At 40.2% G+C, this 12598-nt stretch overlaps 1 protein-coding gene across 1 annotated transcript in view; it reads right to left on the bottom strand.

Annotated features, from left to right (window-relative positions):
- Window positions 1-12491, bottom strand: part of RpL24 (ribosomal protein L24) — a 33756-nt gene extending 21265 nt beyond the window's left edge. Inside the window, exons 1-3 of the mRNA XM_067154441.2 lie at window positions 12420-12491; window positions 12209-12284; window positions 11967-12052 (exon numbers count right to left, since the gene is read on the bottom strand). Of these exons, the coding sequence (XP_067010542.1) occupies window positions 11967-12052; window positions 12209-12284; window positions 12420-12424 (167 nt within the window). The 5' untranslated portion in view covers window positions 12425-12491. The remainder of the gene's footprint in view (window positions 1-11966; window positions 12053-12208; window positions 12285-12419) is intronic.
- Between the last annotated feature and the right edge of the window lie 107 nt (window positions 12492-12598).

Raw genomic sequence — 12598 nt, forward strand, 5'->3', positions numbered from 1 at the left:
GATTTTATGTAACCACAAAATAAATACGAACTATTTTCAGTTTACTGTTGTTGGCAATATGGGTAGTATAGTGGTGCCATTTATAACTAACTTGACTACCGTACTGAAATGTTGCCGTTTTGTTTGTCGCCGCTAGCACATGGTCAGGTGTGATTCGCGTGTTTATGAAAGTTGTGTTTCCTTTGTGAGATAATTTTGAAATTTTATTTTAACGAATGCAGTGCGATATCATGGAAACAAGTCATGAACCGCAAAGTGAAAATCCTTTGCGCCGCGGAGTGGCCCTTAATAGTCAGGCATTAGAATTAGTGTCGAGAACCTCTCTGTTCCTGCAAATAAAGTTGTGGAACGCATATGTCAAATATTAGAGCTTTCAAAGCGTAGGTACAGGTACTGTGATTCAGACAGGTGTTTGCCTCCAAGAAAAGAAGGAAAAAGGGACTGGGGAACGTAGTAGTAGCAGAAACGGAACTGATAGTAGGGACTTGTTTCACAACACTCCGGGAAAGAAACAAATTAAGCTATCTCCTGTAATAGGAATTAATTCTTCCCAGGCAGATGCAATACGAAAACAAGTGTTCGATTATTACAGCTCAAAACCCCTTCTGTCACTGTTATGGACAATACACCTATCAATCCATAACAATGGATAAGACCCCTACTTCGAGCGCACATAAAGAACTGTTAGTGGAATGGCTGCAGTAAAGAAATATCCCAGCGCATGTATGACTAAATTAGTCGACGAGGTAGCGAAGGAACAAGGCAACGAGGTTTTCAGATTGCCGCCGTACCACTGTCACTTCAACCTAATTGAGTTGGTACGGTATGGAGTGAAGTAAAACATGTACACACTAGTAACAAGTCCTTCAGTATTACTGAAGTGGAAGGACTGTTCTAGGAGATTATTGCTCGAATGGATGCAGCTTTCTGGAGGAAGAAAAGTTAACCATGTCGCAATATTAACTCGCCAATGGCCATATATGGCATCATCAGCGACTGTCAGGAGTTTACGATCTGCCTAGACGATGACGACAATGAAGGTGACGGTAGTGACCTGGAGGGTATCAAGCTTCTACCTTTGTGAATCAGGTATGAAAAAAAAGTTTCTGAATTTTCACAAATTTTATAGATTTTACCTGAAACCTTTTGTGTTAGCACCGGTGTATATTATTCTAACATTTATTGGTGTATTTAAAGTGAGATTCTTGTCCGCCGATTTCTTCTGTATTTTCTAAAATTGCAAAAATAAGAACTTCGTAGTACATTTATCTCATAATTTTGGGTGACGAAATATTTTATTACTTTAAACTTAATTGGTGTTGAAAATTTGATTTTGTTGGCCGATTTCATTTGTATTGTGCATCATCACGATCACTTCTCCCATGTTTTTAAAAACTCCTGTGTCATGTAATCAACTGTTGTTGCGGTGGCAACATTGCTTCGTGCGCCAAAGCAGTGTGACCAACAACGACCAACTGTCGTGTGCAACCTTACACCGGGCCCCATGGAGTAGAATCACGCTGGTAAGCCAGCATGAAAAAATTTCAGTGTGGTTCAATCTGCTATTAAAGTGCTTGTGACAGTGTTCTGGGACATGTGTTATTAGTGGACTTGGCTGAACACAGAAACATGGTGAATGCTGCAGCCTACATTCAAACTTGGATTAAGTTGCATCGTGCCCTTCGTGACAAATGCCATACAATAACGCTGATGGTGTCAAAATTCTTCATGACAATGCCCTTCCCCACATTGCTGCTCCGGTTTGTGAGAAACTCTCCAAATTTGGGTGGAAGGTGCTCCAGCATCCACTACACGTCCGAACTTGGCACCGTCTGACTTTCATCTCTTCGGTCCCCAAAAATTTCCTGGCTGGCCAACAGTTTGTCAGATGTGGAAGTGAAATTAGCAGTCCGCAGATGGCTATACTCCAACCAAATGGACTTCTACGAACAGGGCATATTGAAACTGATACCACAATGGGAGAAATGTGTTGAGAAACTTTGTGACTGTAGAAAAATAGGTCAAAGATGTAAGTTAATTTGTGATTTGTTTGGTTTTGGTACATATTAAACTAGTAACCTGAACAAATTGGATCCACGAAATGTCACTAATATTTGTCTCAAATGGAAGATAATTGCTTTTACTCAAATAAAGTGTAAAATCTGCAGTAAATTAGTAGTACGAAATATTTTACTTGTATAGAATAATATGGATGCCTACTTTATTATCTTACAACTATTCTTTCTGCTATGTCGCAGCGCTTCCGTGTTTTGTTTTTGTCTAACACTTTCGTGAATGATGTCTTTGCTCAATGAAGTTGTTTGAATTAATGAGGTGTCTTTTCTTCATGTTGCTCATTCGTTTTGTGCCCTATACTCCGCACGGCCTTATTTCTAAATTGAAGTTTCGCAAAACAAATGAGCATCGCCTTCCCTCTGTTGCCAGCGCGCTACGCCTGCAACTTCGAGCATACAAATAGATAGAGGGGGCGCTGCCAGCAGAACGTGGCGCCAAGATACAAATCAGCTGATGTTGGGCACCTATCGTAAATTGCGCGGGCCATCGGCGTAAGCGGAGCGATTTCAAGGATTCATTGTCGACAAACCAGGCTTTTTCTATGCAATTTTAATGTGTTACAAACATAAAAAACACGTATTTTCGTTTATGTGATAAGTGAAGTACACCAGTCTGAAAGAATATAGCAAAAATTGTCATATCTTGCTCTGCTTACCATTGCAGTCAGAGATTTGAAAAGGGGAGTAAGATATCTTTTCACGGGCAAGGATTAAAATCTGTAACTCAAAATACACTGCCTTGATTTCATACAGTATCTAGGCTGCCAAGGAAAACGAGTATAAGGCAGAAAATGACTTGTACTCTTTTCGCATAGATGTTATTAACATGTTTACTTGTACCGTTGGGACCAAATGAAATATTAGGCCTAAGTAGGCCTGCATATAGTTTTGTTCTGACTTATAACTACATCGTGGACTTATCTTACTTGGAACTTTTTTGACATACTCGTTTTTCCTGGTAGCATAAATTTATTTCTGGACCTCACAGCACAGCCGTAAGTCGCGCACCATGACCACGCGGCTGAGCCGGATGTCCGGGTTTTCCAATACTCCTTCCAGGAAAATGCCGGGATGGTACCTTGTTTAAAGCAACCCCCCGCCCCTACTTGAATCCTAGACCTTAAAAACTAGTTACATACACAAGGTTACCAGACAAATTCAACAAACACCTGAGCATAAGGGGATGATGGTCAATATGTCCCAAGCCACTCAAATGAAGTAACATCATAATTTATTTAATGTAAGATATAAATGTTGGAGGAGGGGGTTAACAATGGGTTATTGTGGGATCAATTGGTGGATATCACCCTCTAAGCATAACTGATTATGTTATTCACTTATTTAAGTTTCCCTTCGGATCCCGAATTGCTGAAGAAATGGGCCATAAATATGGAGAGGGTTTTCAGCCATCAAAATTTAGTAAACTTTGTTCAAAACATTTTGAACCGAACTGCTTCGACAAAGAGAGGTTTAGCCATCCAGTTCCTCTGAAAGGATCAGTTCCGACTGTTTTTGAATGTCCAAGACACCTGAACAAATATTCCAGGCATCGTAAGCCATCTAAAAGTCGAAACAGCCCTTGCACTTCATCTTGCCTGGTATGAAAATGGGAAACCACGGAAAACCATCTTCAGGGCTGCCGACAGTGGGGTTCGAACCCACTATCTCCCGAATATTGGATACTGGCCGCACTTAAGTGACTGCAGCTATCGAGCTCGGCAAAAAAGAAGCTCTAAAGCTTAAAGTGGAAGAAGGTAATGCCACAGGTAAACCTGTCCTTTGTAGCCTTATCACTGATGAAATGTCCATCAGAAAAAGATAGAATGGGATGGAAAGGCCACACGTGGTTATGTGGACATGGGGGCTGATGTTGATGATGGTTCACTCCCAGAAGCAAAGGAGGCCCTTGTGTTTCTGGTAAATGCCATCAATGACCATTGGAAGGTTCCCATAGCTTATTTTTTAATTGATAGCTTGTCAGGAGAAGATAAGGCAAATTTACTAACCACTGCTCTGACCATATTGCATGACACTGGTATTCATGTAGTCAGTTTAAAGTTTGATGGGGCAGCCAGCAACTTGTAAATGGTAACATTTCTGGGCCTGGATATTCACCAAGCCAATGAGAAAACCTCATTTGAGCACCCAGTGATGAAAGAGCCAGTGTTTATTTTTCTAGATGTGTGCCACATGCTGAAATTGGTGAGAAATTCTTTGGGCACAATTTTTAACAGTGAAGGTAGTGCCATATAATGGACATATGTAGGAAAACTAGTGGACATACAACTAGAAGAGGGATTAACGCTTGCTACTAAGATTCATAAGTGCCATATTAATTGGGAATTGGAAAAGGTGAAAGTCAGATTAGCAGCCCCAACTTTGAGTAACAGTGTGGCTTAGGAACTCAGGTGTTTGAAAAATTCAGGGTATGATTTATTTAAAGATTGTGAAGCTACAGCTGAATTTGTAGAAATTTTTAATAACATATTTGACAGTTTGAACAAAAGGGATATAAGTGCACATTGTCTCCCTCAACAGAGGTTTTTATAAAGGATTTCCTCAGCAAGGCAGAATCATAATCATGCAGCTATTAACATCAAGTTCATTAGACTCTTCTGTTCTCCACTCAAGAAAGAAGATTGGATTTCTTGGATTTTTGGTGTGCATAAGAAGTTCCCTTGGCCTCTATAAGTATTTAGTAGGCCTACTCAGTGAGCAGCATAAACTGAAATACTTGTTATTGTACAAATTCAGTCAGGACTACTTGGAGGTACCGTATTGTTCTCTGTCATTAGGAGAGGTGGTGATAATAACAATAACCCTACTGCTGCTCAGTTTAAAGCTGCATACAAAAGATTACTGGTTCAACATGAGGTAAAAGGAGCAGATTCAAGTAACTTATCACATAAACAAAAATACGTGTTTTTTATGTTTGTAACACATTAAAATTGCATAGAAAAAGCCTGGTTTGTCCCCGTTTGTGAGTGATGTTGAGACATATATTGCTGGATTTGTGGTGAGGAAGGTGGAATGCCTTATCAAATGTGCAGTATGCTTGAGTGCTCTGAGGAGTGCCAGAGAGAACTACACAGACTACACTTTAATCAAAGAGAAGGTGTACTCTGGAGATGAGGGATTAATCGTGCCCTCCTAAGATGTGATAGTGTTGTGTACGTTGATTGAAAGTGCACTCAGAAATATCAATGTACTAAGGAGCAAGGAAGTTTGTTGAGGTCAGTGAATGGAACCTTGTTTTATTGTATGAAGGACCATTTACTTTAGCAAGAACCATCGCAGAGCCATGAAATGGACTTGGTTAAGTTAACTGTGAAGTGTTATGTCAATTCTAGAATGCGACATGAATGTGCTGAGGTAGATGAGGAAAGAGACAGAAAGAAAGTAAGAAGTGTATTGAACAAGTACATATTGATCAATCATCAGTGATTTAGGACAGTATTGTGAAGACATACAGTTCTCTGGTTTTCAAAACATTCCTGATCTTCAGCCTGGAGAAGAATGGTGAATAACTTACATGTAAATATTTGTTTCCTGTGTTCTATCATACATTTGTGTATTAACTGGCTGCAGCTGTTTTGGTGAGTTGTAGCCTACATGGCTTCCTGTCTTTCATCATATTGTAAATTATGTTATTGTACATTTTTAAGGATGGTTTTGTGAATGTTACATCTCATTAGGCTTAACTAACGCAGTTATAGTTTGAGTATTTAGAACAGTTGAACAACTTTTGATGTGTGTGTACTTATTCATATCTGATAGTGGCTGCTAACCTAGATGGTAGGTTGTTCTTTGTGCGTTCATGCATGATAGTGGCTGATAACCTAGATGTTAGGCCCTGTAAAACAATAGCTATCATCATGCCTAAATGTACATCTGTAAACTAAATTTGAAGGTCTGTGAATAAGTGTGATGATGGTGACAGCTGTTCTTTAATAACAGAACCTTGAGGTTATCACCTGCATTAAGTATTGGTAATTTCAAACTTTCTTTGGCCGTAATTATTATAGGTGTAGTGGGGACGATTGCGTTATTATCGGTCACGTTTCTTGATTTATAAGGCTTAACCAGCATAATATCGGCATTATTAGAAACAGGTTATTGACATGTTTTGTTGAATTTATTATTTACAGCACTGTGAAAATATTTTAAAAATAACTATTTCAGACGAATATTACGGAGAAAAATTAAACTTGTGAAATTAGGAGAACTAAAATAAGTTAACAACGTGTGAGACCTATTCACGTCACCGCACCGCTTAACTGATACATAAACACATCAGAATATCACACATATAAAATGATACTTAAAATTTTTCATACAAAAAGGAACAGAAATATTCCTAGGGAATTGCATTTATCACCATCTTCGATAGTTTAAATAAATTAATCATAAGGAGCTCGCTTAAATCAGGATTTAAAAACACTCCGCAATGCTGTTCTTATGGAAGACCGCCTTGTTTTGCCCTACATCAGCTGATCGCTCAGAGCTTGATGTTGGTGCCACGCTTGGCCGGTAGAAACATACGGAGCGCCCTCTCTATCTATTTCTATGCTCGAAGGCCTGCAAGAACAGCTGATGCAATATGACCGCGGTAAACAGCCCTTTTAAATTGTGATACAGTACTCAGAAAAACGAATGAATATGGATTGAAAACAAATTCACAAGAACTACACTTTCTAACAATATCTGGCACTGTAAGAGAATATATTATTAACAATAAAAGAGAATGAGGAAATAACACATCGTTAACGGCTAATGGCTGGCACAGAAAGGAGGTTATGGCCTACAAAGGGAACACTCTACTGATCAGTCACTGGAACCCTCCAACAATATGAAAAACACACTAAATATTGAAGGAAAATGCAAAAGATCGCGAACCGTACCGAATATCAAACACGCTGAGCGAGATAGGTTAACCACGTGGCGAATGTAAATATTAGAGTTGGCAACTAAGTATCGAGATCGTGCTCTGCCGATATAAATCGATATGAATGGCAGCTTGGGATTGGTTGGATGTCTATGCTTCAGCGTATAACCACCAGGCAGAGCCAAAATCTGCTAAAACGTCAATTTAGAAGTAGAGCCGTACGGAGTATAAATCATTAAGTGATATATTTTATTTTATCTGGCATAGCCCTAGTGTAGGCACTCCACTTGCTGTACATGGAAGCTCCGCGGCCGGTGATGCTCTTTTATTTTTAGTTAACGGGATTGCCGATAGAAGCGTCCATCTGCCGTCAACTGTTAAGGAAATGTCCAGCGGACTGTTGCGAAATTTGATTTAGGCAGAGGTGCCTACTATTACGGATTGTCCGTAATTATTACGGGTTTCACGCCACGATTACGGAATTACGGTTAAAGGGGAAATTATTACGGAAAAGCTGACATTATCACGAAAAAATAATTTTCTACGGGAAAGAGAAAGGAAAAATAATCAATCCTTTCGAGCCTTTCTCCTAAATCCTCCTCGTTTCAATGCTTGTGAGTTGGCAAGGATACTTATTCGATCGTGACTTCCTTTTGCTACCTATAAGCATTGTAACATTCATTGTGAATGAAGGAGCTCAGGCGCTGCTCTTCTCCACTATGAATCCCTCAGTAATCTTGTATTTGCTGTATTAAGTGTACCTGACAGTTGACAGAAAGATTGAGAATGAAGTGGGGCCTACATTAAGCATATCTGCACTGGGGTATGATGCGCAAAGGTATCACCGAGATATCACTATAAAATTTGTCACAAATGGAACATAACAATTGCTTTTACACATATCAAGTGAAAAATTCCTGGCACATTAAGAAATACCGTCGTTATTTGAGAAATATGAAAACATACTTAAGGCTTGTAGGCAGGACTGGTTTATGTCGTATTCCGCTGCTGATGCCGTCTTTTGTTCTTTTCTGGAGGTCCAGGGCTAGCACCGAGGAATGCGAGTGCTATGTCTGTGGATTCTCATTATCTTTGTCCATTATGAGTAGAGCGGCTAGTTCAAAAAGCAAAATGGAGGTGAACAGTATTCATTTTTCGATGAGGCAAATGAACAGGTTATTGTTAAATTACAAGACCTTAAGCTATTGCCGAAGTAGCATGATCCCTGGACCAATAAATAACTTAATGAATCACTTAGGGCACAAGTCCACAACTCGTCGTGATCAAAGAACTTCAGCGAACAAAGACATTACACACGAAATTGTTCAACGTGTGAGACAAAAGACATACGTGTGTCACTGTGAGCGTAACACCAAATGTACTTGTAAAGTGGTAAAGTACGCATACATAATATACTCCAAAAATGAAATATTTCTTAATGTGCCAGGAATTTTTCACTTGATATGTGTAAAAGCAATTGCTAGGTTCCATTTGTGACAAATTTTATAGTGATATCTCGGTGATACCTTTGCGCATCGTACCCCTGCACTGGAATCGCTTATGTTATCACAGTGAGAAGGATGCTTCAAAAAACTACACTGAAAAGCAGCTGCTGCGTAAGAAACAAGCTACAAAGAACGGGCAGCATTTAAAGTAACATTTTATGTAATCATCCTAGCGGTGTAGCCTATGAAGTTCTACCTGTTTTATCACAGAACTTACAGGTTGTGTGCAAATTTTGTGTAATATGATATAATTTCGAATAGATTACTAGAGGGAAGGGCGAAAGGGGTGTCATTATCGATAAGGAAGGAGCATGCTTTGGACTTGACTGTAAATTTTTCTCGGGAGCGGAGGCGATTACTGATAATCCAATTCTAAGGTTGGCACTCTGTTTAGGTTACAACCACTAAATTACTTTTATTCTGGCCGTGCGAGCAGTATGCTCCGCGGTGATAGTTAAGAGCCTCTCGAAGGGAGTGTGGCCCCTTGCGGGCCACAGTTCACATGACAGAGCTTGGCCTGCATTTGCAATGATAGTGGCCGGGGGCTACTGTTCTCATGACAGAGCTTAGCTTGGATTTGCAACGATAGGTTACAGCTACTAAATTACATATTTTTCTTGGTGTGTTTCTTGCTGCGTTTTTATTCTGCACGGGTTGGTAACGGAACCAGCGAGTTGCAAATTATGGGAAGGACGTGATGTTGGCCGATGGCCGTGCTCGTACCTGGCCGGCTAATGGTCGATGGCGCGTAAAAACTTTTGTTGTGTTATAAAAGTAAAGATACATTTTAGGGCGGGTTGGTGGGTCCCTGGCATTGGTAATGAACACCTCTCTTCTAAAAGGATTTTAAGGTACAATTCATATATATTTCTTCGCAAAGTTGTGTGTTATATACTGGAGTGCCTAGGGTAGGGTGCTACCACTGGCCATTGGCCGACACGACGTCACTCCCATAATTCATAACTCGCTGGTTCCGTTACCAACCCGCGCAGAATAAAAACGCAGCAAGAAACACACCAAGAAAAATATGTAATTTAGTAGCCGTAACCTATCATTGCAAATCCAGGCCAAGCTCTGTCATGAGAACAGTGGCCCCTGGCCACACTCCCTTCGAGAGGCTCTTAACTACCGCGGCGCATACTCCCCGCACGGCAAGGAAAAAGTAATTTAGTGGTTGTAACCTAAAACAAATTTCAGTAATTTAGTAGCTGTAACCTATCATTGCAAATGCAGTCCAAGCTCTGTCATGAGAACAGTGGCCCCCACTGCATACTGCCCGCACGGCAAGAAAAAAAAGTAATTTAGTGGTTGTAACCTAAAACAAATTTCAGTAATTTAGTAGCTGTAACCTATCATTGCAAATGCAGGCCAAGCTCTGTCATGAGAACAGTGGCCCCCATTGCATACTGCCCGCACGGCAGGAAAAAAATGTAATTTAGTGGTTGTAACCTAAAACAAATTTCGCAACAGTCCGCTGGACATTTCCTTAACAGTTGGCAACAGTTCAGAACAGGTTACATTTTCCAGCGCACGCATCTGTCCTTTGGTGCAATCTGCCCAAGCCTATCACTCCTTTCATCAAGCAAGAATTACGTTTCTCTTCAAACACTATTTGGTGTAGTTTTTGTCGGGAAGTGTGCGTTCATTGGGTACACACAAACAAGCGAAAAATTGGTGGTCCCGACGTTTTCGTCGAAGTAAGTTCGGGAAATCCAAATACCACAGAGGACGGCACACTGAGGGACAGTGGGCGTTTAGAGGTGTAGAATGGGGCAACTGCAAAATCTTCTTTATTATGCGTGTTGAAAGATGCAACAAAGAGACCTTGCTTGCAGTCATTCAAGACTGGATTTTGCCAGGAAGTGTAATCATTAGTGACTGCTGGAAGGCATACGATTGCCTGGAAGACGAAGGTTTCCTACATTTACAGGTAAACCATTCTGTTCAATTTATAGACAGCGGTCGGAGCGGGCGTGTGAACAGGCGCAATAGGAGGGTCATGCCTCATGATACGCCACCTGTTCACACGCAAAACATTGAAAACAGGTGGCGCCACATGAAGCATGGGAGTTCGTCAGTTCCAGGATTTGGAAGGGAAAAAAAAGCACTTTGTTGGGTATCTGGCAGAGTTCTTATGCAAGTCAAACATTCCCTTAGATACTCGTGTGCACGAGTTCTTTAAGCCCGCTGGCGAACTAATACCCTCCTCTTCATTAAGTGTATGTTATACCCTCCTCTCCATTATGTGAAGTGTAATGATTAATAAATTTTGAAGTATCTGAGGAAAAGTGAGGTTATCGTGATGTATTTCTTGCATTTTAAACATTATTTCAGTACAGCAAAGGGAGTCTAGGGGCCTATGCCCCCTGGTAGGATGATTTCAGGAAAAGTGAGGTTATTGTGAAGTATTTCTTGCATTTCAGAACCCCTAAATGACTTTTTTCTTGCCGTGCGGACAGTATGCGCCGCGCCCATAGTTAAGAGCCTCTCGAAGGGAGTGTGGCTCCCTGCCACTGTTCTCATGACAGAGCTTGGCCTGGATTTAAAATGATAGGTTACAGCTACTAAATTACGTTTTATCTTACCGTGCGGGCAGTATGCGCCGCGGCCATAGTTAAGAGCCTTTGTTCTCAAGACAGAGATTGGCCTCGAGGTGCAAAAATACCTTAAAGCTAATAAATGATCTTTATATCTTGCGCCGAGGCCATTTCAAACTTCCCTGGCCGCTACATAATTTTTTTTCTCCTGCAATGGTTGGTAACACAATCTCGGCCTCATCCTAGGTGTCATTGATATCCTCTTCCATACGTGAACCAATCACCGATAAAAGCAATGGAGTATGGCGTCTAAAACAGTATTTTTGGTTATAAAAGCAAATGTACTTCTAGGGGCGGGCGGGTTGGTCCCTAGCTAGCGTATTGAACACATCCCTCTTCCACAATCATTTTCAGGTGAGAATAGCAGCATTTAAAATAATATTTTATGTTTTAATTCTTGCGTGCCGCTTTCTATATTTCTACCGAGTGCCTACACTAGGGCTATGCCGTCGCTTACTACTGAGAAAAACCTAGAAACCCTGTATACTGTCATCAAGATTGATTGTTTTTCAGAAGAATTAATACAGCAACATACAGTACTTCAGTACTTAAATATTTCAGGTGATTTCATCTACCACTCTCTTATTTTAGGGCAATAAATAATCTCTAAATAACATTCTGCACAATACTCAGAATGAATGAACAAACAGAACTGTTGCATTTCTTTGCTACTCAGTGCACTTATTAAAAAAGGAATGCTACCTCAGAAAACCCTTGATTTAATCACATTTTTCAGTGGATTGACAGATTATTTCGGTTCATCACAGATAGCAAAGACGCGAAATCGAATACAATTTGATGAAAACGATAGCACCCCGATTACTCAATCAACCGCAATGAATAGGACGCTGACGTGAAATTTCTAAATTTTTTCAACGAGGCAAACTATAATCAATTTTATTACCTGTACAGTACAGTCCATGTTACTTTTCGGGGATTTCTCTTCATTAGATGGGAGGATTCACACTTGGCATTCAGGAAGGTGAATGTCTGCAACATTAAACATTTCAACGTCACACTATAACAACGCACCAAATTGTAACAGGGAGATCAGACTAAGTGCATAAGACAATAATTTATGTACTAGCTAATATTCTAAGCTTTCACTTCATACATTTTAACAAGAATTGTAAAAACATTACTCACCTTACCGTCAGCCTTAACCATGGTCTTGCCATGGCCAGGGTATATTTTATACCCACTGTAAGCACACAACCCGATCCTGTAAACGAAATCAAGACAATTTCATAATAAATAATCCAAAATAACACATTATAAATGAAACATCCACTCGATTACTCATATCCACACGGATACAATGAAACAACACTGCAAAAATCACACAACGCACACTTACTTCATCTTGCTTGAAAGGAAACGGAAGTAGGGAAGTATCAAACACGAATGCACTTCGCATTGACAAAACACTGCTGAGAATCGAGAAAGTGCAAAGCGGTATAGGAACGATTGTAGACTATATTTACGTAGACTGCTATAGCCCGTGTACTCAAAGAATATAATTTCTGACCAAATTAC

This window comes from Anabrus simplex, chromosome 10 (assembly GCF_040414725.1).
Source record: "Anabrus simplex isolate iqAnaSimp1 chromosome 10, ASM4041472v1, whole genome shotgun sequence".
Lineage (NCBI taxonomy): Eukaryota > Metazoa > Arthropoda > Insecta > Orthoptera > Tettigoniidae > Anabrus > Anabrus simplex.